This window comes from Rhagoletis zephyria, unplaced genomic scaffold (genome assembly GCF_001687245.7).
Source record: "Rhagoletis zephyria isolate East Lansing unplaced genomic scaffold, Rhagoletis_zephyria_1.1 Rzeph_scaffold_03003, whole genome shotgun sequence".
NCBI classification, from domain to species: Eukaryota; Metazoa; Arthropoda; class Insecta; order Diptera; family Tephritidae; genus Rhagoletis; species Rhagoletis zephyria.
Genome location: NW_016160087.1, coordinates 43698 through 70738, shown reverse-complemented (window position 1 = coordinate 70738; position 27041 = coordinate 43698). Strand labels below are relative to the sequence as shown.

Below are 27041 nucleotides of genomic sequence, written 5' to 3'. Positions count from 1 at the left end.
AGTAGTGAAATTCCTTTTGTAAATTCTAATGTATTTGCAGGAAGTCTGGCAGTTTAAACGAAGTATTGAACGAAATATAAATACGTCTACGTGAATTACGTTAAATATGTCTATTTAGCTGTATAAAAAATGCAAAAGGATTCAAAATTAAAATAAAACTACTATCAGATTTATGTAAACATCCAATTTAAAAACAATTTATGTTTTCATCAGTTAAATGTGCTTCATATNATTTCACTGCAAAGCTACACTTTTTTCAAGTAAATTTGCAAAGAAGCAACACTGTGCCACTGCTAAGGGAGCGGTGCGAGAGAGACAACTATCAGTTTATCGAACCTTGAATTATTGAATCATGTTATCAGACAACCTGAAAATAGACGTTAGGAAATAACTGTTAGCAGGCAAAGTTAGGATATAACTTTTATCGTCAAAATAAAAAAATATTTCTCATCTAACACCGTGGGACAGTAAATTTACACAAAAAAAAATCAATATACTCGCGGAATTGGGGGCCAAATATGCGTTTTTAGTTTGTCTCAAAGAGATGATAGATTTAAAAAATTATTTACAAAATTCATGGTAATGTGGACCACCCTAATGTACATATGTACATACGTGTGTACCAAAACTACGGTGAGTTTACGGTACCTACTACTGTCGCTAGTATGTTTGTATGTACTAGATAAGCAAACTCACCTGTGCGAAAATAATTAATAAAGCAGAAATTAACAATAAGAAGGTGTACATAGGTAGAAACAATACAAATACATTTTCTACAAAGGCAAGAGAGTACAAAGTGATTAGAAACTGATAAAAGAACTAACGATATCTGATAAAATTATTGGCAAAATATTTTTGTGAGTAATGCCAACTGCTTATTCTCAAATTGAAGTCAGTCAAAATTTCGAATTCATAGAGCAAGCATACGAGCAAGGCGTATTTAACAAGGTGGTGTTGGCCGTATATAAGTAAAAAATTACACTAACAAATTATACGCTGATGTCCATACTGTCATTGGTATGAGTTACAACAAACACATCATTTTGACGTAATGGCCTCCACGGCGAAAAACTCAGCTGTCGCCCCAACACCACCTTGTTTAATACACCTTGCATACGAGTTTCATAACTGTCTTCTGTCGGTGTTGTTGCTGAAAAGCGATTTCAGCATTTTTTAACGGCTTAATAGATAGTTGGTCTTGTTTCTTTGAATGAAGACCTGAAAAGTGGTCGGTTAAAATTATCGTTAAAATTGCGATTCATGTTATCGATTGATGTCATGTTTGGGTTGATTGAACACCAAACATATTCATACATATAAACAAAATCTACACCCGTATGCAAAAAAAAATGAAATAAATAAAAAGAAACAGTAAAGTTTAATAGCTTTTCATACAGATAACAAAAAAAAATTAAGTGTTTGAAAGATCTAGCAGGAAATCAGTAACTATTATCTATATTCCTTTCAACGGCTACACAGAAAAAATGCGAAAATTTACCTATCAAAGTGAATCACCATAAGTCGTTATGCGAATCCGATCGTAATTTTTGTGCTGATAACGAAAAAATCTCATTTACTTAAAGTTCTTATCGACGGAGTATAGATATTTTTGTATGTGTTACCACTTGTAAGCTTGCTAACGATTTTCCATAGCTACTTACAGTGAAACCTCGATATAACAAGTCTTAATAAAACAAACGCGAAAAAAATTCAATATGAAAAATGTTGGCAAAGTCCCCTGAAAAAAAAATTATTTTTGCGAAATATTCTATACAAAAATGGCACATAGGTAAACGAAGACATTTTGAGCCCCTATACTACGAAGTGTCAACTCAAAAGCCTCTTCGTGAGGAATTCTGAATATGTTGCCGTTTAGAGTTCCGTTAAAAATATCTAAACTATACTTGTGTATAACCAAAATTTTCTATTTTTGTTGTGGAAAGATTTTGTATATTAACAAATTTTACACCGAAGAGCTCGTCCTACCCCCTTCAACGTCGTTATATCGAGGTTTCACAGCGCATATTTTTATGATATGTGACTGCATACCATTACTCATTAATCACTGAAGTCTAAATAAGGGTCAAGGGAAGTCGAAATTTTCTATGATTCTTATCTGTTTTTTGTTTTTTCTTAAAACCTCTTTCGAAGGCATACAGAAATATGGATAAAAATTACATTAGTTCTCCAAACGATTTCCAGCACATGGAAGGTGCCGAATCGGTAGAATTCAAACGAACCTTTGCTCTCGATGGCACCGGTGAGGATGAAACTTTGCGGTTGTATTTGCGAAAAGCCGGATTATCGGATGAAATTGAATATTTAACACCGGAACAGCGACGCGCATTCATTTATGATATTATAAAAAGCAACAAAATGCCAGGATATTGGATGGTAATTAAATAATGTATTTGCATTTCTATTTGAATTATATAACTTAGTGTTTGCAAAAAATAGTGAATTACGCAAGTCAATTGGACGTGAAAACATGCTATTAGTTTTAGTAGAAAAATTTAGTATAAGGTGATGCAATTTTTTGTATATAACTTTATTTAATTTGGATATAGTGCTTAGGCGATTCCTTGAAGCTCAAACAAAATTATTTTTTTTTACAAATCCTGCCAGCTTAGAAACCTTCGCGGGTTTTGAGGGCCTGTAAAATGAACAGGCAAAACACCCGACATTTTTTGGTGTTGCTAAAGTTCTATATCCACCTGTTCAATGTACCTTGGAATAGCCATATAATTACTAAACACACTGCGCGTAAAGAAATTTGGGAAAAATCGAAATACCCATCTATATTTAGTAACTATGACACCACCAGTTACTAAAGAACTTACCCATAAAAATTTGTATAGATTTATTTTAGATAAAGTTTATGGGACGATAAGAAAAACTTAGTTTGTACATTAGACTGCATCACCAAAAAAGTTGTCATTTATCCGCCGAGATTTCAAAAGTTATTATATGTGACAACGTTCACCAAAATATTTCGGAAATATTTTAAGACTTACGTGAGCTGGACGTGGTCTTAAGACCAAAGCGAATTCTTGTAAAAACAACAATGGCGACCTAGTGACTGATGTCCAGAGCGTACTTAAATTATTGAGGGAACACTTTTCCCCCCTACTGAATGGTAGCAGTACTGAAAGCTGTGGAGAAGACGAAACCGAGCCCCCCTTCGATGATGACGGAGTCGATACTCCACCAACTGACTATGACGAAGTACAAATAGTAATAGCGCTCTTGAAAAACAACAAAGCTACTGCAGCTGACAGCCTGCCAGCTGAGCTATTCAAGTGCGGCGGCGAGGAGTTGATAAGGTGCATGCATCAACTTTTATGCAGATTATGGCCAAATGAACGCATATCCGACGACTGGAATTTAAGTGTGCTCTGCCCAATCCACAAGAAAGACGATCCCGCCATTCGCGCCAACTGCCGCGGGATCAGCCTCCTCAGCAAAGGTTACAAAATCTTATCGAGTGAAGCCCACCGTCAAAGAACTGATTGGGCCTTATCAAAGTGGCTTTAAGCAATTCCACCATAGACCAGGTATTCACAGTACGTCAGATCTTGGAAAAGATCTGCGAGAAAAGGATCGACACTCACCATTTATTTGTCCATTTCAAAGCCGCTTTCGAAAGCACTAAAAGGAGTTGCCTATGTGCCGAGATGTCTGAATTTTGTCCCCGCGAACGGCTGTGTAAAATGACGTTGAGCAATACCACCAGCTCCGTCACAATTAGGAAAGACCTCTCCGAGCCGTTCGCCACCAAACGGGGTTTCAGACAGCATTTTCCAAGTTGGATAAGGAAGCAAAGCGAATGTGTCTGGTGGTAAACGAGGACAAGACGAAGTATCTCCTGTCATCAAACAAACAGTCAGCACATTCGCGCCTTGGTACCCACGTCACTGTTGACAGTTATAATTTCGAGAAAGTAGAAAGTTTAGTTTACTTAAGTTACCTATCATGCCCGTGTTGGTATATGGCCCCGTGGGTCCGCCACTAACTGACACGTAGTTTAGCTCCCAAAACCAGTTAACCACATTTCAATCAAAAGATTATTGAAGCAGAAATACTTAGACTAAAATTAGAATAAATCTTAGAATTTTTAACTCCTTATTTAAAGTACTCCGCCATCATTTCAGCCTTCAACACTGGCATCGGCGTCATCATATACTCTACCGCCATCATCGTTACCCACAGAACGTGCCAAGCCACCGCCAACACCTGTGCGCACAACCACAGCCTCTCCTGGTATGCGACGGCATAACAACGCTGGCCTATCGACAACACTCAACTATGCCACCATCAGCTCTAACTCATCAAGCAGTAGTCTGCAAAGCTTAGAACAAAGTAGTCCCATAGTACCACGTCGTTTTCAGCCGACGCCACCCCAGCCACCTTCGCCTTCGACATTTGTGACGGGCATTAAAGGCTCCCGTTACGAGATTAGCGGTCCGATGAACTTTCAACACATCGCCGGAGATATGACGCGTGACCGAACGCGTAATGCATTTGACCTAACCATGACCATGAATGATAATGTGCTGCGGAAGTATATGTTGGAGCGCGGCATCAAGGAGGAAGATTTGGCCGGCATGCGCAAGCAGGATGTCATTAAAAATATTGTGCAATCAAAGTTTACGTGGATGGTGAGTAAACTACAAGAGTTTAGTATAATATTGAATTTAACTTAGTAAACGATGTGTACTTTCAGCCACTACAGCACAATGGTAATGGCACTGTCAGCCATTCACAACCCAACATTATGTATGCCACTATTTCCTCGCGCACGGATCGTACACCACCCGAAACACCGAGAGTTTCACGCCACATGAAATCTAGACATGCGCCACCCCTACCACCGCCAGTACCATTGCGGCAACAAGATTTGACTCCTACGCCAACTTCTCCTTCCCCACCAACTTTCTGCGCTACGCCAACAACTCCAACGAATCCTGTGTCGAATTTCTCCTTTTTAGCTTCACGTTTCGCCAGTCCTACTGAATTTCCAACGATCGAAGATATTTACAGTAATCAGACTGTAACGGAAGTTCCAACAGTACAAGCGCCAATGCAGCCAAGACAAACTTATAGACAACCGCCACCACCACCACCTACAACTATCAAACCGAAATCAAGCGTCGATGCAGCGCCGCCACCACCTTCTCTAGTTCAGGCCAACAACAATAAATCGGCAGTAATTTATCATTCCAATCAGAGTTTGGAAAGCATCGACGAGTGGGAAGTTTCTGATAATAGCGCTGATAGAAATTTGTATGACAGAACCACTGTGGCTCACAATAGGCCGCCACCACCTCCTAAGCTAACGATACCACCAATCACGAAGAACAATGATTATGCTTCAATGAAACCGCTAAATAGTCAAAATGGCGGTACAGATTCCTCTCCATTATATGCCACTATTGGCAATAGAAAGAAAGCATCGCCACCAACGCCACCTAAACCGGCGCCGAAGCCACAATTCGTTGCAAAAGTTTCAGCAGCGGCAGCGGCAGCGCCACCACCACCACCACCACCTCCGCCACCGCCTGCAACTATTGGCGCACAAGTACCACAGCCGCCGCCTCCACCACCTCCGGCTGGTGGCGCACCTTTACCTCCTCCACCACCACACATGCCAAATACAACAGCTAAAAGTAGTAATGGCTCTCCCACTTCACTAACCGTAAACAATGATAACGGCGATACGCGTGGCGCTTTGCTTGATAGCATACGGAAGGGCGTTGCTTTAAAGGTAGGTGCTACGGTTTGTTGGCCGTAGTAAAGGTAAACACTAACAAGATATTTACCAATTTTTTTTTTTTATTAACAGAAAGTCAATGAGAAAGCTGCAACGATCAGCGGTGTTAAGCCACGCGCTGAACGCAAACCACCAGTTAACGACTTCCTCTCCGAATTAAAAATGGGTATTACTCTGCGACGTGTAAAGGATAAAAATCAGAATCCGTATGCTGGTGAAGATCCAGACGAATCGCAAGCCTAAAAAAGTAGAATTACGAAACGAAAGCTTTTCAGCGCGCCATAAATTAGTATATAAAATGATGAGAACAATGGTGCTTATACATACATACTTACATATATCAACAGGACTATACTTACATACGTGCAATACATATTATGTTATATTTACTCAAATTATTTCCATATTTCCATTTTGGTTACTGTTACTCATATTATACTGCTGATTTGATGCCCATCACTGACATTATTTTTATGCTGATCATTGGTACCGATATTGTGAATGTTATCGATATATGTAACGGTATTGTTATCGTTTTCTCGCTCTTGATACTAGTTTAATAAAGTGCATGTTTCAAGTGGCTAAGAATACGCGTTGATTTTTGACCTATGACACCGTCAGCAACAAGAAAAAAATATCAAAAAGCAACGCGAATTCTTAGCCACTTGAAACTTGCACTTTGTTGAGCTAGAATTTAACGGGCTATGAAACAGCATACTTAGAATTTTTCTAAAAGTTCTTTATAAAAATTTTATTGTTGATGTAGTTTTTTTTTTTGAAGTTTTCGATTTTTTCAACGAAAATTAAAATTTAGACTTAAAAGAAAAATAGCTAAACCTGGTCCCTCTTATTTTTCACATGACTGTATATATGTAGCTACATTGAACGTTTAAATGTTGCTGATGGGTCTTTTGAATTTGTTTGTGTTGTTTCTGCTAAATCAAATGCAATAGGATTCGATGGATTTCATGCAAATTTTCTTAAAATAATACTTTCCATAATCTAGCCGCAAGCTTCCCATTCAGTCTACTCCATCCCGATGACCTGCATTTTTTCAAAGTGCTGGAAAGTGGCGAAGGTAATCCCTATTCACAGGAAAAATAACGAGCATAGCCAAAGAGCTATTCTGCCCTTTCTGTCTATGTTGAGCGAATCTTACATTAGCAAATTATTTCGTACGTGCAAGATCATACATCCAGTCCAGAAAAGTTAAGGAACGAAATTAAATTTATAGGGCTCCGATTATTAAGTTTTTTGCATGTATTTTATGTTCTAAAGTAGTAATGGAAATTCATACAAAACTCTTCGATTCAGTTGAATACTATTTTTATTCTAAAACTGGTCATAATTTAAATTTTATGCCAGGTGCCTTACAAACTTTACAGTAATTTAAATAAAATATAAAAATGTGTATGTGCGTAATATATTGTAATATATATGTGTGCATGTAAACTTAAATCGTTTTAAAGTTCTAGTATTTATGATCTTCGACGTACAAACTTTTGTCAGGTTTGAAGGCCGGTATAGAGCCTGGCACGTATTTACCATCTCTGGCTAGTCCATTTGCCTGTGAAATGAAAGATAATGAGAACATTTAATTATTTACTGAAGTAATATGTACATACAGTGACGAGCAAAACTGTAACATGGAGTAACACTTTTTATTTCAGCTGTCGCTATCTTTCCAAGTTTTAACGACATTCATACGGTTGTTGTATATTTTTATTGGTACATCTTTGCTTCCTCTGTCATAACGATTTGAAGTCAATTCAACAACATTTACAAAACCAGCAGACAAAAATGTAAATTAAGGCATATGTTACAGTTTTGCACTCATATATTTTTAATAACTTTTTGACAATTTTCACAAAAAAAAAGAATTATTAACACAATGTTCAGTATGCTTTTGCTTTATTTAGTTCCTGGTTGCAATTTGGCATACCTAATGTGTATGTCTGTAAAAATTCTGGAGGTATAGCCTCCCATATATCCTTGGTGTGCTTTCACCGCTCATGTACTCCATTGGACGGACTTGGATACTTAGTAAGATGCGCTTTTAGTTGATTTCGCAAATTCTCGATGAGATTCATGTCCTCGGATTGTGGAGGTCATTTCAAATTAGCAATTTTCTGCTTTTGTTCCAGTCTTTGCGAACATGTGCAGTGTGTTTTGGTTGCTTTTTCAGCAGAAACTCTAATTTTTTCGACTACATCTTGCAAATTTTGTTAAAATATGAACAGATACTGTTCCTTACGCATAATGCGTACAAACGGATCAACAACATTTTTGAAATACAACCCCAAACTAACTATTATTGACCGACCACTGTGATTCACAGTTTGCCTTACATGATGCGCTTAGGCTTAATTTGGGCCTTTGATCCAATACCATGCCCGGCCATCTGATTGAAAGCTATTAATTTAGTCTTGTCAGACCAAATAACCCTCAATTAAATCTTAAAAATGTGTTTTTTATTGCATTCTGTAAGGCCTAACATATCCCAATAGGCAACGGTCCGGTTTTCGTGCGATGCAGCAAAACGCTGCCACACTCGCACATGTATTTTGATCAAATTTGCTTTTTTCTTCTTTTATGATCCATTTTGCTCAATTTGGCAATTTTTCGCCTCACTATCTACTGATTTGCATTCAATTTTAATACCTTAAGCGCTTCTGTAGTAGTGCCTGCAGCGCTACTTGCTACTAAGTTCACAAGATATCGGACTGTAATATATTTTGACAGACTTTCTTTGTCCTTAGTAACACTTTAGGCTATATTTTTTCTCAGTCTTAACATTTTCATGTGGCAAACTCCACAATTTTTTGCCACTTTCCCAGCGGTCCCGCCTTTTCGCAGTAAATCTATTATTTACATTTATGTTTCCTGATTAACCATATTATTTATTGGTGATCACTTCTTGAATAAATTACAATACAGAAAAAAGTCATCTGACTTCCAAATAAGCAAAAGATAACTGTAAAATGCAAAACTGAGAGTGAGTGCAAAACTGTAACATTTGCCTTAACTTACATTTTTGTCTCCAGGTTTTTTTATTGTTGTTGGATTGACCTCAAATCGTTATGAGAGCGGGAGTAGGAGTGTACCAATAAGAATATACAACAAAAGTATGAAAGTCGTTAGAACTATGAAAGATAGCGGTGGCTGAAATAAAAAGTGTTACATCATGTTACAGTTTTGCTCGTCACTGTACATAATTAAAAACTAAAAAACATTGGAGATTACGAATTAAAAATTAAGTGCGAAAATTATTTTTGGTAAAGTAATATTTTGAAAAAAATAAATACCGTCAAGAAATTAAATTTGATGCAATCGGTTTACATATATAATTTGTATAATATACATACGTGTATTTTACCGTTATTATTAGTCTTTATATACCAAACACATCTATTGAAAACCCTACAACTAATAACTGTCGAGAAGAAATAATATGTACACTAAATAATTTCTAATTACTGGAGAACCTTTCTTTAAGAGATGAATATTTGCCGCCCGATAAGGCTTGAAACTCGCGTTTTCTAGGCGAACAATACTGTGCAACAAATTGAGGGTCATTCAGTGTCTAGCGGTTTAACCAAACCAATCTCAATTGACAGTTTTTTTTTTTTTTTATACCAGTACCGGTCAGAATTTCAGGTTTTAGTCAGAAATTACAGGAAGATATCACTGAAGATATTGCAAATTTGTACGGAACGACCTCTGACTAAATCCTGTAAATTGTATGGGTATTGAAGCAAATCATTTTATAATAGTAACGAATCCTTTTGGTTTTGGTTTGGTTAAAAATCGAATTAAGAAATATGAAAAAAATAATTTTTAAAGCTTAATTCAGCGAGGGTTTTGTCTTTTCTTTTTCACGCAATATTTTCTCGTAACATTGTAATCCTCTGGCTCTCAACCCGCAAAGGTCATTTAAAGTATTTTCCAAAAACTCATTAAAAGTCTAGTTTTGAGAGTGGTACGCCTTCTATGAGTAACCTTCAACTCATAGAGGTTACTTGTCTTCGGTGAATCTAAGTAAAATGATCTGGAAAATAGTTTTATAAGGTTTTAACCCTTGATTGACCTCAAAAGTTAAAAAATGATAAAAACTGCCTGCATATACGCTTGAAAGATATAGAGACAGATTGTAACCTTATTTAATTTAACTACTTGCCTTACAACGTTTTTGTAGTTCACCTTGGGCCGATGGAATGTTTTCTGTTTTGCCAGCCCAGGCATCCAATACCGATGCTTGTAGTGCACGTCCATAAGAAAATGATAGTTCCCAGGGATGCCTCAAATTGACATTATTTATAGCATTTAAATGTACCGTAGCCTCTTCCTCCGACTGGCCACCGGAAAGAAAAACGATGCCTTCAAAGTAAACAATTTATCAATATATTTATGTACATATGTAATTAGAGTGAGTTTTTACTAAAAAAAAGAAAGATCAAGGGGGCGTAAAAGCAATATGCTGTGGAGCAGATAGGAGCTTACATGTCGGTCGAAATTTCATAAGTTTACAGAAAACTTAAAGACGGATGTGAATTCCACCAAAATCTATAAAAACGACATCTGGAAACTAACAATTAGGACTAAGGTAAAAAGCGGTAATAAAAGATATACCTTAATAAGCGGAACCCCTAATCAGATCCGCCGAAAGCAACTTTTAATCTGGATCTGAAAATTTTTAAATAACAAACGATATCACTGCATTAGACAAGAGCCTAGTAAGTATTCAGCTGTAGGCTAACGATACCTGATTTAGATTTTAAGATCCAAGAAGGAACAGCTTATCGCTTTCAAAGCTCGAGCCTTCAGCATTAACTTAAACAAATTATATAAATAAATATATATATAATAGTGAGCAATAGAAGCATGCGCCGGAGTGAAAGGACAGAGAAGAATTGAGTCGATTAATAAAAAAAATATTCTGACGAATTGATAACCTCCTCCTTTTTTGAAGTCGGTTAAAAACTACATAGAATATCTATAACATCCGACGGTTGTTGACATATTACATGCATAGCCTCTAGAATCTATTGCTGTGGCTTTTAACAGTTCTATTCTTCATAAACGTACCTGGTACAGCAGCCGGTACTGTTCTGAGGCAACCCTGCACTGTTATATAAGCTACTTCTTCCGGTGAATTTCTTCTCGGACACTTCTGTCCGGGTGTTATCATATTTGGTTTCAGCAATGTACCCTCTAAGTATACATGATGATCATGCAACGCCTTGTATTGTGCAGCCAACACTGTCTCAGTCACCTTTTTCGCAAAAAAAGAGAGTAAACTTTATTGAATAATTTATGAAATTACTTATAGTTAAATGCAATTGCTTCTTTACCTTTTGCGCCCTGATAATATCGTGTTCACCATCGACCAGCACCTCTGGCTCCACAATCGGCACAATACCCTGCGATTGACATATGGAGGCATAACGGGCAAGCACATTCGTGGTGTCCAAAATGGCTTGGTAGGAGGGTACGTGTTTGCCGATTTTCAGTACGCAACGCCACTTAGCAAAGTCACAACCATCGCGCTTATATTTACCACAGCGGTAATAGAGATCATCCAGTCCTTCGGTGGTGCCCTCATCCAGTGAACCGGGCAATGGCACGATTCCCTTATCCACCTTAATGCCGACTATTATGCCGCGTTGTCGGAGCAGATCTCCGAAAGTTTTGCCATTGTCTGCTTTTTGGTAAAGTGTTTCATTATGTAAAATAACACCGGATATGTGATCGTCGAGATGTTCAGTGGTAAACAAAAGTTGACGGTATATACGACGATTCTCTTCAGTGTTAGGTAAGCCATGTGGTAAAAATTTTTTATCCATTGAACCTGGCGATTCATCGGCCGCGAGTATCCCTTTACCAGGCGCGACTATTGCGTTGGCGATTCTACGCAACTCGTCCTGCAGAGCGCATGGCAAGTAATGAAAGTTAGTGCTCATTTTCATGTGCCACTATGAATTTTGGGTTTTTTTTTTAATTTCTAAAGATTTATAAATTTATATTGATTATTGCATTAAAATTTTGTTGAAAATGTAAAGAAATTGAAATTTTTGGAGAGAGTAATGAAAAGGAAAAAAAGTTCTTGACATCAAAAGTGAAAGAGGCGTCCTAAAAAGTAATTATTAAGAATACAAGTTAAGTATATACCGTTTTTTAACAGGATAGGTGGTCGTGAGAATTCCTTTTGCTTATGATAGGTGAATGCATTTTGAAATAGCACCTAAAACATATTTTGTATATTATATTGGTTTATTTTATTTTATTTAGTGTTTAGTTGTATGTAATTCTACTATAAAAACCCTCCCCACTAGAAAGGGGACAGACCCCGCTTTCTAAAAAGGGGTGCCCCCTTGGACTCCTCCCACAGGCTCCTAGGGAACCGTTTGAAAAAGGGGGAAAAACGGGATTTTCTTAGGCAAACTGAGCAGTTTGAAGTGGAATATGACCCAACTAACAGAAACCGTGGGATTTTTTAATAAAAGAAATTATGCCAAATTAGATATCGGGCAATTTTGAATAAAGAATAAAAAAAGTTAATCAAAAATAGAAAAAACAAGTTTTTATAAAAAAAAAGTTTCTTAACAAATGTATTTTTGCGTAGGATTCCTATCTGCGTAGGCGGCCTTCGGCCGCACTTAGGGATTATAACCCTCAGGCAGTAGAATTCTCCTTTCTGTGTTGCCAAAGAAAAGGGGCCGAACACCTTTTGCATAGAACACCTTTCTGCGTAGGCGGCCTTCGGCCGCACTTAGGGATTATAACCCTCAGGCAGTAGAATTCTCCTTTCTGTTTTGCGAGGAAAAGGAGCTGAACACCTTTTGCAGAGAACACCTTTGTATATTTTTAATGCTTCTGGGTTATATCCTATCTTCTTTTGTCTCTCATTCTTTTGCATATTTTGGAGTTTGAGAGCTGAGTCAGACGCGTGATTTTGAAGGTGTTTTTATTGAATGAATTGTGATTAATTGGTTAATATTAAAGTCGTAAAGCAAGTTATAACTAATCGAGTAAAGTGTAAAGTGAAGGGGAATACAAAAATGAATTGGTGAAGTGGCTGCTTTAAGGAGAATAGAAGTGATAAATGTATGCTAATTTCCGAATTTTACAAAAAAGGGCATATTTCAAACCAAATTTGTAAATAAATTAGTGACCAAAATTTACAAAAGTGAGTGTTAAAATATTGCCTAGACCCTTGACTACAAGTGTGTGGATTTTTTTTTGGATCGGGCCACCCCTTTGGACGGAATAGCCCGAAATAGCTGTGAGCGCTACTAAACCTCACCCGTTTTATTTTCATTTATTTAATTTTAATGTTTTCTTTTCTTATCGTGTTTTTTTTTTTTTTAATCTAAAATAACTGCCTACAACCAATTTTCCATACCACATATACCACCCTGTGTTCACGTATTTTCTATTTTGAATTTGTATACATTCGAAAAGAAGAAGAGGAATCAGCATAAATAAATTTTAGCCGTGCTGTAATTCTTAGAACGGGCCAAATAATTCTCTCCTACCAATAAGAAGGGAACGAGAGTAACTTAAACCCTCAAAAAAAAAAAAAAAAAAAAAAAAANAATTTTAGCCGTTTGTCGAAATGTTTCCTTTGAGCTCGCAGAAGAAATTCTGGACTTTTTCAACTGAACAACAACTTAATGAATTACGTTTGCAACAAAATGTTAATTACATTAAGGCACATGGTGCGGAGATGGATGTAAGTGAGCATAAAATTTAGAATAACTAATATCCACTGAGCGACATCGATTCGATTTCCATTTGCAGCAGGAACAACGTGACTCCCACTTCCTCTCGCCCAGTGAAGAACGTATTCTACTAAAGCAATATGAGCTCTATTTAAATGACTTTTGTCGGCGGTTCGAGCCACCTATGCCCAAATGTGTTGTTGGCACTGCATTTCATTATTTCAAACGTTTCTATCTGAACAACACACCAATGGATTATCATCCAAAGGAGATACTGTGAGTATAATACGAAATAAATTTGTCATTTGAGTATACATGTAGGTACTTGGTTTCAGCGCCACGTGTGTTTATTTGGCTTGTAAAGTCGAGGAATTCAATGTATCAATTGGCCAGTTCGTGGGCAATATAAAAGGTGATCGCAATAAAGCAATGGATATTATACTCTCAAATGAGTTGTTAATGATGCAGCAACTTAATTACTATCTAACAGTACACAATCCATATAGGCCAGTTGAAGGTTTCCTCATAGACATTAAGGTGCGGTGACACAGAAATGACTATAGCCTTTTTGCTAATATTTGTTATCTTTACTGCAGACTCGAAGCAATATGCCAAATCCCGAACGCTTGAGACCACATATAGATGAATTTATAGAAAAAACATTCTTTACCGATGCCTGCCTGCTATACGCGCCATCTCAGGTAAGTAGTTGCAGATCAAATGAACAGGTATTAAACTAAAAATATCTGGTTTAGATTGCTTTGGCAGCTGTGCTGCATGCCGCTAGTAAAGAGCAGGAAAATTTGGATAGCTATGTAACAGAGAATTTATTTGTAGCGGCGCGGGATAAATTGCCAGTTCTGATAGAAGCTGTGCGCAGTAAGTTTTCCTAATTAATTACGTTTCAATACAATGTAACAAATTTTCATTTTGTTTCAAGAAATACGTTTTATGGTAAAGACTTACGAGCTGCCGGCGAAGGATAAAGTAAAAATTATCGAAAAGAAATTGGAAAAATGTCGGAATCAGGACAATAATCCCGACAGTCAAATGTAAGTATGTAGCAATAATTTGATTGAAAGTAAACAGATGCGAAATGGTTGTTGCAATAGCTTAAATGCTTGTAAGATTATCAGTGCTTTTCACAAGTATTATTTCTTTTATGTGAGTTGAAATTTAACTTTCTTAAACCAATGCTGGCGCGTTTGTTCCATAAGTTGTGATGTAGTTTTATTTTTATTTTAGTAAACTTACTTTCATTACTATTTCTATTTAAGCGAGGTTACGGACGTGAAAATGAGTCGGTATGTGTTGTTATTAAATAGGCGATCAATCCTCTTAAAGATCATTGCGATTATAATTGAATATTTGCATTGAGAAAGTGATTAGCCGTCGTACAGGAGTGACGGTTAAAAATTTGGGAGCATTTTTTGAAATGACAAAAACTACTTACTATGAAATCGACGAGAAAAATTAATTTTTTATACTTTGTGCACACACAAATTTAGTCTAATAATGCACGAAGGTGCAGTCGAATAATTAAAGAAATATGAATTCCTATTCAATATACAAATTTATTTCATTTCAAAAAATCCACCAAAAAATCCGTATTGGTTTTTGTATTGCCTGCTAAATTATGGGAACGATTTATTCACATGCGATTGGCGATACGGCTGATAGAGATTTATCCAAATCTTGGAAAGAAGCATTGGCAGCGTATTTCTATCGACAGTTCGCCAAGCTTTCGAAGTTAATCTGCTTTTCTTTTTCTCTGATTGAGCCAGATATATCCCACCTATTTGTACTCTTTTATGTATTGAGTCATTTGTATGATCGATTCTTCAAGCTTTAATTTATAAGCTCTTTTATTTTTGCACCCATTTATAAACTTAGACATTGATATTAATCGTTTTTGACTCATTTCTGATATTTCATTTTTAGCTACAAAGAGCGCATGCGAAAAATGCTTTTCGACGATGACTTCGACTTGCCACTCCACTCCTCCTATCACGTTGCTGACTCCAGTGCGGACATGTCTGTGTTGAATATGAGCCAAGAATGAATTATACATACATACATATATATTTGATGTTAGAAATGTTAAACAATTTGCATTGATTAGTTATTTACATTGTTGAAGCAAAAATAAAGAGAAACAAAAGAAAATTAATAACTGTTAGGAAGTTCATTATTTGCTGTATACAATATTTGGAACCCCCATAGAAAAAACCAAAAAAAAATAAATGAAAATCCCGAGCGTTGCACAAGGGAGGGGTATTAATTCTATTAGGTTTGTATAATTGATTAAAATAATTTTTAATACTTGCCTTTAAAGGTACGCAATTAGCAGCGATAAAAAACTAAATTCGATTCCATGGTTCATTACAATGTTCCTTTTTATTGCATTTGACACTACACTGTTGTTGGTTTTGGACATAAAACAGTTATAGAACAAATAATTTACCATATGTATTACTAACGTATGTATTAAATATAAGTGTATTTTTGCCTCAAACACTGAGTACTAAGTATAGTAGTATTCACCAAAGTGAGCAAGTGGCCTGGCAGTCTGGCAAAGGAGCTGATCAGCTCAAGCAACGACGTTTGTCAACAGTTGGTAAATACCACTATAGTATTGTATTTATTTATTATGCTTGCAAAAGTGTGCCACAATTTAAAGTTATGCTTGTTTTACTTTACTGTGTAATGCATGTGAGAGGTTATTTATTTTTATTTCTGTATTGCGATAAAGCTTAGCTATTAAGTTATGTATGTAATAACTGTCATGATACCTTGTTGAATAACTTGCAACAATGTGTAGTTAATAAAATTTAAATCGACTTATTATTTAGCATATTTAGCATTAAGCTATTAAAAATTAATTGTCTTTTACAAATTCAAATAAGTACTTTGAATTTTATGTTCCTCCTGCATGTACATACTACATACATATAACAAATTTTTGATGATTTTTAAAACTAAGTATAAGTCTAATTAATTTATTCACAAAGCTTTAAAAACCCTGTTGTTTAATGTCATATTCTTTCTTAATATATTTTTTCTTAAATATCTATGCAATGGAAGATTTGGGAAAGGATATGAAGCGTTTGTTAATTTGGTTGATTTGAAATTAGTAAAATTCGAAGCTTTTAGGAATATTTCGTATTTAAACTTAACTTGGTTACTACATTTGTATACGTAACGCTTAGAGGTTGTGAAAGTGCTTTTATTATTGAAGATTTAAAGTTTTAGATTTAGAAATAAGCGTGTGAAGATTAACTTATCTTACTTAACTCTTAAGTATTGTAGACGAAATGTTAAAAAAAGCAATTGTAGCTCATTTGAAAAGCTCCACTAGGGCTTTAAGACTTTCAGAAGTATTGAATTATAGTTACGCAGCTGTATTGAATTTTGTAAAATGTTATTTGGTTTCTTTTTAGGTAGCCCTATTTGAATCACTTGAAAATTACCGTAGATTATTACAAAAAACAAAAAAAAAAATGAAGCTTCGTAATGCCTGTATAAAGTGAAAGCTTTAGTGTAAAATGAAGCTTTAAAGCTTTTATTAAAAAAAACAAGCTTTATAAGACAAATTAATGTATTTTAATTAGTATGTATTGGCACTAATAATTAAAGGGAGCAACTAAAAAAGCTTTACTCTGGTTCGAAGGCTTCATGAAATATTTAGAAATAATTTTGCAACTATTTTCATTTGGATTTATATTTTTTAAGCTTTAGCGCGGTACGAAAGCTCATTAGGTAGATCTCGAGCAAGTAATCTATATTTATTTTAAAACCTCTAATTTCGAGTTTTTAAAAGTTACCAATTCATTTTTGAAGTTGTATGAAGTAAAATTTAAGGTTAGGCAGAATAAATTTGTGTGAAAGTTTGCTTTAATAAATTTCGTAAACTCTCAGGCAAAGTGTTTTATATAGTCGTTTTATATTCAAATTAAAGGAATAAAGCCTATTCATAAAAAAATTGTCTTCAATTTATAAAGCATCTTAAAAATGTTTTATTTTTTATGAACTTAAATGTCGAGCCTTAACCACAAACAAAACCTTACCGAAATTTAAAAAAAAAAAATCTTTTTGATGCCAAAATGCTCCTAGCCTATACTAGATATTAGTTCCATTCATGTTAAGAATTGAAAAAAAAAATGTATACAATAATCAATTATTTCAATCTCTTCGTTTTGTTCGAATTAAACACTTTTTGGTCGTTTCAGATGTTTTAAAACAAATTTTTAGTAGTAATAATGGACACAGTAACTTATATTTAAAATATTTTTGATTAATACTAAACTTTCTAACTTTTTTGCCAAAAAAGTTCTTAATTTTTATAAAACAGAAAATCGACCGAATAAACTACATTTAAAATATTTAATTAAGCATTTTTTTAATTGAAAGAAAGAAACATTTCACAGTGAAAACATTTATTATAACAATTTCAAAGTTTACTTGTATGTATTTAAATTAAAAAAAAATTTGTATATTACTAATATATTAAAGAGAATATTAAATCCTTATACTTGGGCAATTTTTTCAAATTCTCGTTACGGAAAAAATATTTAATAGTAATTGCAAGTTTATTCAAGCTATTTTCAATGCAGCTTAACATTTTTTCGAAACTAAAATAAGTTTAATCATACAACTATTAAGCGGTGCTTTTTAGTGAAAGCTTTCCATGTAGAGCTTTCACCGTGCTTTTATGGAATATTTCCAAGTAGAACTTTCACTTTAGCGAAAGCTTTCCAAGTGGAGCTTTCGCAGGTGCAATTTTTCGTATTGCGACGCAATCAGCTCCACGCACTTTGAAAACTGTTGCTTGCTGCTGTTGTTGTTGTTGCTGCTGTGTGTGTGTGGTTTTCTGCGTTTGCGTGTGGGGCATCTTTTGGCTGTTGTTGCTGCTGCGGTGTCGTTGCTGTCTATTTAGCATTGCCAACTTGGTTGAAAGCTCTTAAAAACAATTCTTGCCTAATTCCATAATTTTTGTTAGTTTGTATTGTAACTGTAACTTTAAGTTTTTACCATTGTGTGTTTGCTGTTTGTGTTGGTATTTGTACAAATGTATATCTAGTATGTGGGTGTGACTTGTTTGTGTTTGCGATTTAGTTTATGTATTTGTGTGTAGTCTGTATATGTATGTGTGTGTTTGTTTTGTTTGTTAAGGCTGGTTTTCACTATGTCAAATTCAGTGGCATTTGTCGTCAAATAAGTGAAAACACATTGTCAAGTGGGATTAGGAAGCGGTCTATCGATTGATTTCGATCAGGATAGGTCTTTAGTCGGGTACGTGCCCTGCTAAATCGGCTATCTGTCAGTTTTTGGCCCATAATATTATCGGTAAAGGTATAGATAAAGGAGATAAAGTTGTGTCAAAATATGTCGGCAAGTTTTGGCGTCAAAATATGACATAGTGAAAACCAGTCTTTAGTATATGTAGCTAAAAGCTTTGAAGCTTTCAATTGCTTTATTTATAGCTTTTTTTTTAGCTTTGAAGCGCAATTTATATCTTTTTAAATAAAATTTTAGCTGTTCTTGGTCATGGTGTACGTAGCTGTTTTCTTGATGTTGTTATTGTTGTTGTTGCTTCTTGCAGCATATGCAGTATAAGTAGTAATTTATTATTTTTCAATAAAAATATACATACATATACGCTGTTCTTGGCTGCATTGCACATGGTTGCGATGGTGGTACATGATGAAAAAATTTAAGTCAGACCATTGGCATCGTATGTGAAAAAGCACTTTTCTTCTTTTTCTTCGCTTTCAGTGATTTTTTCTCAAGTTTTGAGTTTTGCGTATGCTGATTTAGTAATTCAAAATATTTGGTTGTGACTGCTTGTTTCTCTCAAAGCTCAAATCGCAAATATTGATTTTTGAATTAATTTTTTTATTGGTTTCGAATTAAAAAAAAATGTGCGCGAAAGTATTTTTTCTCTCGCTCGCAAGCGACGATTGGTCAAGTATTTTTGTGAGCGAGGGAGAGAAGAAACACTTCCAACACATTTTTTTCATTTTCGTACCTGATTAGAATTTTTTAAATTCACTGAATTGTTTTTTTTTTCTATTTAATTAACTGTAATAAGAGAAATCAAAATTTTTCTTTGCAAATTTTCTTTTTTGTTCTTCTATTGCAGATGACTTTTTGATGAATTTTGTGATGTAATGTCTTTTCCATTAAATATAAAATGATATAAAATAGTGGCACGAGTGAGAGAAACAAAGCGAAAGTTGGAGAGAGCGAGAGAGTAAAACGTGAGTGTTAATAATCGTGATGTATGGTAGGCGTTGTATACAAATGTATGCATGTTTTTGTTGGCAGAATGTATGGAAAATCGAAAAGCTCAAAAGTTGTGATCAGGTATAAATTGTTTTTGAACAGAAAAGCTTTTATGTAGCAAGAGCTCGTGATTGTAGGTTGGGAAATGAGCGCTTTAGCGAGAGAAAAAAATAGAGAAAGAATGTGTATGAAAAATGAAAGCTTTTGAATCAAAGTGATGGGCAATATGTTGCACTAGTGCAGATCGCCATCGATTATAATATAGAAAGCGGTAAAAACTCTTTAAAGCTTTTGGAATTTTTCATACGAGCGCGCATAGATTAAAAGCTCTGCCTCATAGTCGCTGATATAGACCAGTATAAGCCGAAGAGAGCTTTTATTCTAGGCCAGCTTTGCAGAAAATATGTAGTAAGCTTACAAAAGTTTGAAATCTGTGCCTCTTAAGTGGCCAACAGTTTATCAGTTAAGACAAAAACATGCATTCATATATAAAGGAAGAAGCTTTTAAAAGCTTTTTGCAGATTCTACTTCAGAATTTGATTGAAGAACGCCCTATCTCATAATTTGATTGAAGAACGCCAATCTTGGTGTGGAATTCTACTCTAAAAGCTTTTTTTTGCCCATAACTGCTCTAGCGTTTCACATGTTCAGTTGTATGAAACCAAAAGTATGGAATTTGTGTTGAGTATACGCCATGACGTACATACCCAAATGAGAGCATTGCCCTTTGAGGTTTGGAACATCCTGTCGAAATGCTTAACTGACCTGTTTCTGTATGCATGAAATGTGTTAAATATAAAAATTACAACAACAAGTGGAAAGTGGAAATGTTTGAGGCGAAAGCGTGAAATAATTTCAAACTAGGTTATGTACAACCGAAAGTACCACAAAGTAAAAGCGAAGTTTATGAAAAAAAAACTATATCCAAGAAATTAGCACAAATACAATTAATTTAATAAATAGAAGAAATTTAAATAAAGACAAAATTGAAAACCACATCTTCTCACATCTTTGATGAACGAAAAAATTTCATCAAATTTTTAATATAGTTAATTTCAAACCAGTAATAAAATTTGACCAATTGGTATGTGTGTGTGATTTTTAAATTTAATATATAAATATTTTTGCTAATATCAAACACATAAAATTTTTTGTTTTTAATTTTTGGTTTTTAATGCAAGTGAATTATCGAATTGTTTAACAACAACATCCAAAATGTGTTTTGTTGTTTTGGAAAAAAATTAGAAGTCAAATATTCAGTGCTTTTTGCATTGTGAGGAATCTATGGTTCTTATTATAAACACTTAAAAATAAGTTACGCAAATACGTTTACCAATACAACAACTTGCCAACAAGCTGTAACCGATTGTTGCCAATTAAAATGAATTTTTTGTAAAATTTAATAATTTTTTTTTTTTAATTAATTTTGTTTCTGTAGCTTGCTTTTACACTACATACGCAATTCAAGCAGCAAATCATTACTCTTGCTTTTTCAATGTTTTTATTTTTTATTTTTTATTAAATAGCAAAACGAGGCGCGCACGCGTGTTCCCAAGGCCTATAGTAAAAATTTACTTTTCACTGGCTGGCGGAGTGGAGCGACAGGTGAGTGGGGGTTGGTTGTTGGATGAATGCACTGCTATGTCAATGTTTAGAGGAGCATAGGGGTGTTTGGGTGTCTCATGAACTTAATGCTTCGGGTATATGAGGGGAATATGAACAAGTGGTGTAGACTGTTTGCCTGCAACGGGCGTTTTATGGGGAATTTGTTAAAAAGGCAGGGGTAAACAAAGTAGAAATTCGTGGTGTTAACGTTTAAATATTCATGCTTTCATTTTTTACAGTGTGGTTATTTTAAGTTACATCTTTCTTTTTAGTTTTTTTTTTGTAGTGACGTGTTTTGACAGAACATTCAGGATATGCATTTAGGGTATAATTTCAGTTTAAAGGATATTAGTTCTACTCAGGTGCGTAGTGTGCCGGGAAAGTGCATGAAAGCAGGTGCATTTTGAATTTTAACAAGCATGAAATAATGAAAATAAATATTTGTATTTACATAATCTGAGAGTGGATTATAAAACACAAAAAAAAATCAAACTAATCATGCCTATATTTAATACATTTTATGTACATAACTCCTGACTCTTATTTTATCTAAAAGCTTTCTTACATAAAGGCATAAGGAAATTATTAAAATTTAACAAAAAATAAAAAAAAATTATATATGGGCAAAGCGTAAAACCATAAGCAACATTTTAAGCTTAAGAACTAAAATCAAAAGTGTTGATAACCCCATTTGCAAGACCTGGCTAACAACTTAAGAACACTCAAACATTTTAAATTTAATGCTTGTTTTCACTGTGACAAATTCAATGAGACTTTCTCCGGTATTCAGTAAGCAGTCTCTATTTTGTATTCAGGAAGCTATGTATCTCAGATCTATAGTCTAAGACAAAGGCCACTACTTGGTGAGCTAGCGGGGAGCAAGTCGCAGAAAGAAAATTACGAAGGGAACGAAAATTACTTTCGATTTTGCTCTGAAAAAAAAAAACGCTAACATGAAGCGAGGAAATATTGGTTTAACAACAATTTTATTCAAAAATAAACCTTAAACTTTAATATCACAAAAATTAAATTAAATGAAAAAATATTGTTGTTTTGAAAATAATAAAATTAAAAAAATTTAAGGGTAAAAAATTAAAAAAATGTTATAAAACAAGTAGAAAATTTCGAATTTCTTGAATAGCAAGCTAGTGCTTTGCTCACTCGGCCATTGCGATTTTTGGGGCATCGCGAGCAAAATGAACTATATACTCGTAAAAATGGTCTATTGATTGATATATGTAGATCAACACAGGTCCCCAGTCACGTACATGCGCTGCTAAAATGGCTATCTGTTCGTTTTTGGCCCATTGATATCATCAGTAGAAGTACTGGTAGAGGAGATAAAGTTGTGTCAAAATATTTCTAAAATTTTTGTCGTGAAAATATGGCATAGTGAAAACTGACCTTTAGACTCCGCTAGATAGGTAAATAGATACATGGAGTATGCACCGCGATCGGTGAGTCTATTTTGCCCTTAAAATGACACGATTTTGTTTGGAAAATGTATCATTTTAAATTTTAACAGTCTGATAAATTTCAAAATTGATTGGTGAAACTGGGGATATAACTTTTAGAATAGAACCCGGCGATAGAGAGTGTACATTTGTGCACTTCTCTTGGCCATGGATGTCTTAAGTACCTCTCATTTCTCCCAGAAACGGCCGCACGCTCTAGGAGGAGGTGCATAGATGTCGCTTTGGCGGAGTTACATAAGCGACAAAGATCGTTTGACCAAATCCCTAGCTTATTCCCAAATCCCTAGCAGTTCCCTAAGTTTGGTTTTTTTCTGAGCACTTCCTTTATGATGCTGGAGGACCTACTGCACAAGCAAGGGTTGAGATCTTAACGCGGTACGTTAAAAACGTGATCTCATTTTATCTATTTTTCTGACAAGAATGTTATTAAGATTATCTTTGGAAATTAAAAGCAAAAATTTTTATACACAAAATAGTAAAAATTTTTTGGAATATTTTAGTTTATATATAAAGGAAAATTTTATTTAAAAATCTTAAAATATATACCACAAAGTTCTTTGTATTACCAATGTAAATCCACTCTTAAAATATCTAATATTGTAAAATTTAAAATTTTTAGGCAACAAAAAACGTGCTTAAAATTATATATGTACATACATACATCCCTCTATTTAAATTACTATAAAAGTGCAGTTGTACAAGTTAACTTTGAAAATTTACCAAACTCACCTTTTTAGGCAACAATTTTCCATTCAAACCTCTAGTAAACTGAAAAGTAAATATTTATTTTCGAATAGATATCATATATCCTTATGTATGTATAAATGAAGATGTATACACGCCGTAAGCTAAGAACGTTGTTTTACCTGCATTGGGCGCAAAGCAAATACCAGTAATTTAACGGTTTAGAAAATTTAAGCAAATCGCAAAAAGCATATATAGTTCTACAAATGTTTTAGGAATATAAAACGCACCGTTAAATGACTAAATTTAAAAAAAAATTTTTTTTTTGTTGTATTTGTAATTTTTGTATGTTGTATTTTTTACTTTTTTAAGTGAAACATAACTTTTTATAACTTTTGCCAATTATAAGCTTAACTACCAAGACATAAAAATAATTTTAATAAATTTATTTATAAAATCTTTTATAGAGTTCTTCATAATATAACATAGTTAACAGACGGTAGATCGTGAACCGATCAAAATTCAGTAGGGAAATTTTCAAAACATTCCTATTTTTTTCTAAATCAGAAGTTATACGATATGGTCTCAGTTCTCATTTACGTAATTAGCACTTAATTTTTCACTCTTTATTCTACTCACTAGCAAGACAATATAGCATAGACAGGCGGCAACGTTAATTTGGATTGACGGCACAGTTGGAGTGATCATAATTGTACACTGACAGGCGACATTAATGCGGATTAAGCCAGCAGAAATTTTTAAAAATTTTTTTAGTTGAATTATCACTTTTATTTATTTTTCAATGTAATTATAGTTGCTGTGAGCCATTTTGAATTTTGAAATTTAAAAAATTATTTTATTAAATAATTTAAATAAACTGATAATAAAATGAAAATGATGATACATTTTGAAAATTGCTCGAACCGAGTATCGAACCTGAGCCGTACGAAATTGTAGCACTCGACTATCGCGGATGTCAAACTAACTCGTTTTTTGCCCACTTGTTTGCTTCATTTATATTTTATTCACAATAGACAACAGCTGACCGTTTTGGTCACCGAAAATGCCCCTTCGTTTCCGTATTCATTTTGACGAGTAGCTGCACGACTTAATCCGGATCAACTGCAGTTAATTTCCGAGCTTATCCTGATCAACGCTGCCGTCTGCCTATGATTTTAGCTGCCTACATACTTTTTTTGAAAGTTCATCTACAAATCAAAACAACGGGCTAAGCTTCCTTAATTGCCAGGAATAGTAATTTTTAGTTAAAACGGCTTCTTTAAATCCGAAAAATATTTCTTAGAAAAGTTGACAAGCAACTACAAGTTTCGAGGTATTCAATGTACTCGAGGCCTTTTTCAGTTAAGGAAACCTACGTATAATGAAATTTATTTCCTAATAAAAATGGAAACAGAAATTGAATAGCTTTTCGGATAGTTGGGAGGTATAAAGCCCATCTATTATTCGGGATTCTCCAAAGCAAAAAGCTTTTCTAGCCTCAAACTTTTTTTCTTTTTTATTTCATACATTAGCGTAAACAGAAAATTAGTAACTGCAGCAAGTGAACTGAAAGTATGTCAAACTAAATACTGGCATTTAACAATGTCACTGTTTATATATGTAGCTTAGTACTGTCTTCCTTGGCGTATGAGTGATGTAATTTATCGCTCACTTTTTTATCGAGCTTTTGTCCTGGCTTGGCCTTGTGTCTTTAATAGCTAAATGTAATTAATAGTTAACAACTGTAAATGTGACATATGTATGTATTAATTACTTGATAATGTATTGATAGTTTATTATTTATTATAATTATAAATAATTATTATTTTAATAATTAATAGTTTTAAAATTTTTGGTTTTTAATAGATATATCTACATACACACAAGTATTTACATACATATGTATGAATGTGTGTATGTATGCTCATAAATTTTATTATTAATTGTATTTGTATTTAATCACTGTTAGGCTTTTTAAGTACTTGCAGTTTTATTTGTAATATTATAATTGCGAGTGTGTGTGTGTTTGCTTTCTTTGTTTTCGTATATCTTATTTACATGCTTTCAACTACTGACCCCATGCGAAAAGTGAGCGTAAACTTCAATCAATGGACTCTCCTACAGTTATGCAGCAATTGAAAATTTTTGGCCAATTACTCTAGTTATTAACGTCGGGCGATTAACCTAACCTAACTTTTCTATTTTATGGGAACTTTTCGAATTCTTTTTCGGAAAGAATTTTATTTAGAGTATCACGAATTATTAAAAAAAATATTAGCGCAAAAGTATAGTACTTATCATGACTTTACGACACTCACATATTCACAATATTTGACCATTTTTCTTAGTAATTATAATTATTTAAATGAAACTTGAATTTATATGGCTTTTGTTGCAGAATATACTATATTTTTATAAAGAAATAATTAAAATAAAAAAATATAAAGTTAAATGTTCAAATTCTGCAAATACATATGAGAGTGTCGTAAAGTTATGACAAGCACTATACATGCTAACATGTTTAAAAACTCTATTCAATTGATACGCTTACTAACGAACAACATTTATTCTTTATACAACTAAGTATGTATGTACATTAGGGTGGACCAACTATGCATGTGAAAAAGTAAAGTCAGAATTTTTATGTTCGATACCAAAAAAATATACCCCTACTTTTTTTTTTAAATCCAAAAATATTTAGAGGTCGCTCAAAGCGCGTAAATTTTCCATGTATTTTATATGGGGGAAAAAACAACTTTTCATAGAAATGGTATAGAATAGTTAAAAATCAAAATTTTTTTTAGTAGATAACTCTGTTTATCTGAAGAAGATTTCCAGTACATAATACCCAATTGTTTATTTAACCATTTCATCATCGCAATTATAATGTATAGGTCCGCCAAAAAAACCCGAAAAATGCAATGGGGAGACCAATAAAAAATCGTTAGTATTAAAAAATGGTTAAATAAACAATAAGGTATTATTATTGAAATTCTCCTGAAGAGAACCAGAGCTATCCGATCGATATTGATTTTCAAGACACCATTTATACGAAAAATTTAATTTTTCCCATAAAAAAATACATGGAAAACTTTGAGCGACCTCTAAATATTTTTTGATTTCAAAATAAAAAAATAGGGGTATACCTTTTTTTTTGATATAAAACAATCCTAGGGGGTGAGAGCGTTATAATTCTGACTACTATTTTTGGACCACCCTAATGTACATACATATATATATCGTCACCTTAAATGCAAAAAGACGTAACAACATCGTAATTGAAACGTAAAAAATCGTGACTAATCATTTTTTTCATGAAATGATGTGGGAGTTGTAATTCGATGATATATGATGGACATATCAATCAAAAAGTGAGTTTTGAATTTTTTATTAGTTACGTCTTTTTGCATTTCAGGTGACGATATGTGAATATAAAGAACTATGTAATTTTAAACAAGAAAATTTCATCGTACGAGTATTTCACCTACGCTCATTTCTCGC

General features: G+C 34.0%; 3 protein-coding genes across 3 annotated transcripts; 2 read left to right on the top strand and 1 right to left on the bottom strand.

Annotated features, from left to right (window-relative positions):
- Nucleotides 1-2163: 2163 nt before the first annotated feature.
- Nucleotides 2164-6013, top strand: LOC108368189 (ras-associated and pleckstrin homology domains-containing protein 1-like). Its single transcript, XM_017622977.1, has 4 exons — nt 2164-2394; nt 4152-4658; nt 4724-5764; nt 5843-6013. Exons 1-4 carry the CDS (start codon nt 2164-2166, stop codon nt 6011-6013), a joined length of 1950 nt encoding a protein of 649 aa, XP_017478466.1.
- Nucleotides 6014-7241: 1228 nt separating this feature from the next.
- Nucleotides 7242-11730, bottom strand: LOC108368191 (fructose-bisphosphate aldolase-like). The gene is made up of 4 exons (XM_017622979.1): nt 11122-11730; nt 10856-11042; nt 9948-10147; nt 7242-7337 (listed from the first exon to the last, which is right to left on the bottom strand). Exons 1-4 carry the CDS (start codon nt 11728-11730, stop codon nt 7242-7244), a joined length of 1092 nt encoding a protein of 363 aa, XP_017478468.1.
- Nucleotides 11731-13385: 1655 nt separating this feature from the next.
- On the top strand, nt 13386-15630 carry LOC108368190 (cyclin-H-like). Its single transcript, XM_017622978.1, has 7 exons — nt 13386-13502; nt 13571-13767; nt 13827-14028; nt 14088-14192; nt 14247-14370; nt 14432-14543; nt 15433-15630. The coding sequence occupies exons 1-7, from the start codon at nt 13386-13388 to the stop codon at nt 15551-15553; spliced, it is 978 nt and encodes a 325-aa protein (XP_017478467.1). The 3' UTR covers nt 15554-15630.
- The last annotated feature ends 11411 nt before the right edge of the window (nt 15631-27041 follow it).

What these genes read in the sequence shown, in the direction of transcription:
- LOC108368189 (XM_017622977.1), top strand. Translation starts at nt 2,164, where the DNA reads ATGGATAAAAATTACATTAGTTCTCCAAACGATTTCCAGCACATGGAA. An exon ending in AAATGCCAGGATATTGGATG is followed by an intron (nt 2,395 to 4,151) that starts GTAATTAAATAA and finishes CCATCATTTCAG; the next exon opens with CCTTCAACACTGGCATCGGC. An exon ending in GGAAGGGCGTTGCTTTAAAG is followed by an intron (nt 5,765 to 5,842) that starts GTAGGTGCTACG and finishes TTTTATTAACAG; the next exon opens with AAAGTCAATGAGAAAGCTGC.
- LOC108368191 (XM_017622979.1), bottom strand. Translation starts at nt 11,730, where the DNA reads ATGAGCACTAACTTTCATTACTTGCCATGCGCTCTGCAGGACGAGTTG. An exon ending in ATATTATCAGGGCGCAAAAG is followed by an intron (nt 11,043 to 11,121) that starts GTAAAGAAGCAA and finishes TTTGCGAAAAAG; the next exon opens with GTGACTGAGACAGTGTTGGC. An exon ending in AACTACAAAAACGTTGTAAG is followed by an intron (nt 7,338 to 9,947) that starts GCAAGTAGTTAA and finishes TTCATTTCACAG; the next exon opens with GCAAATGGACTAGCCAGAGA.
- LOC108368190 (XM_017622978.1), top strand. Translation starts at nt 13,386, where the DNA reads ATGTTTCCTTTGAGCTCGCAGAAGAAATTCTGGACTTTTTCAACTGAA. An exon ending in GTTTCCTCATAGACATTAAG is followed by an intron (nt 14,029 to 14,087) that starts GTGCGGTGACAC and finishes TCTTTACTGCAG; the next exon opens with ACTCGAAGCAATATGCCAAA. An exon ending in AATAATCCCGACAGTCAAAT is followed by an intron (nt 14,544 to 15,432) that starts GTAAGTATGTAG and finishes TTTCATTTTTAG; the next exon opens with CTACAAAGAGCGCATGCGAA.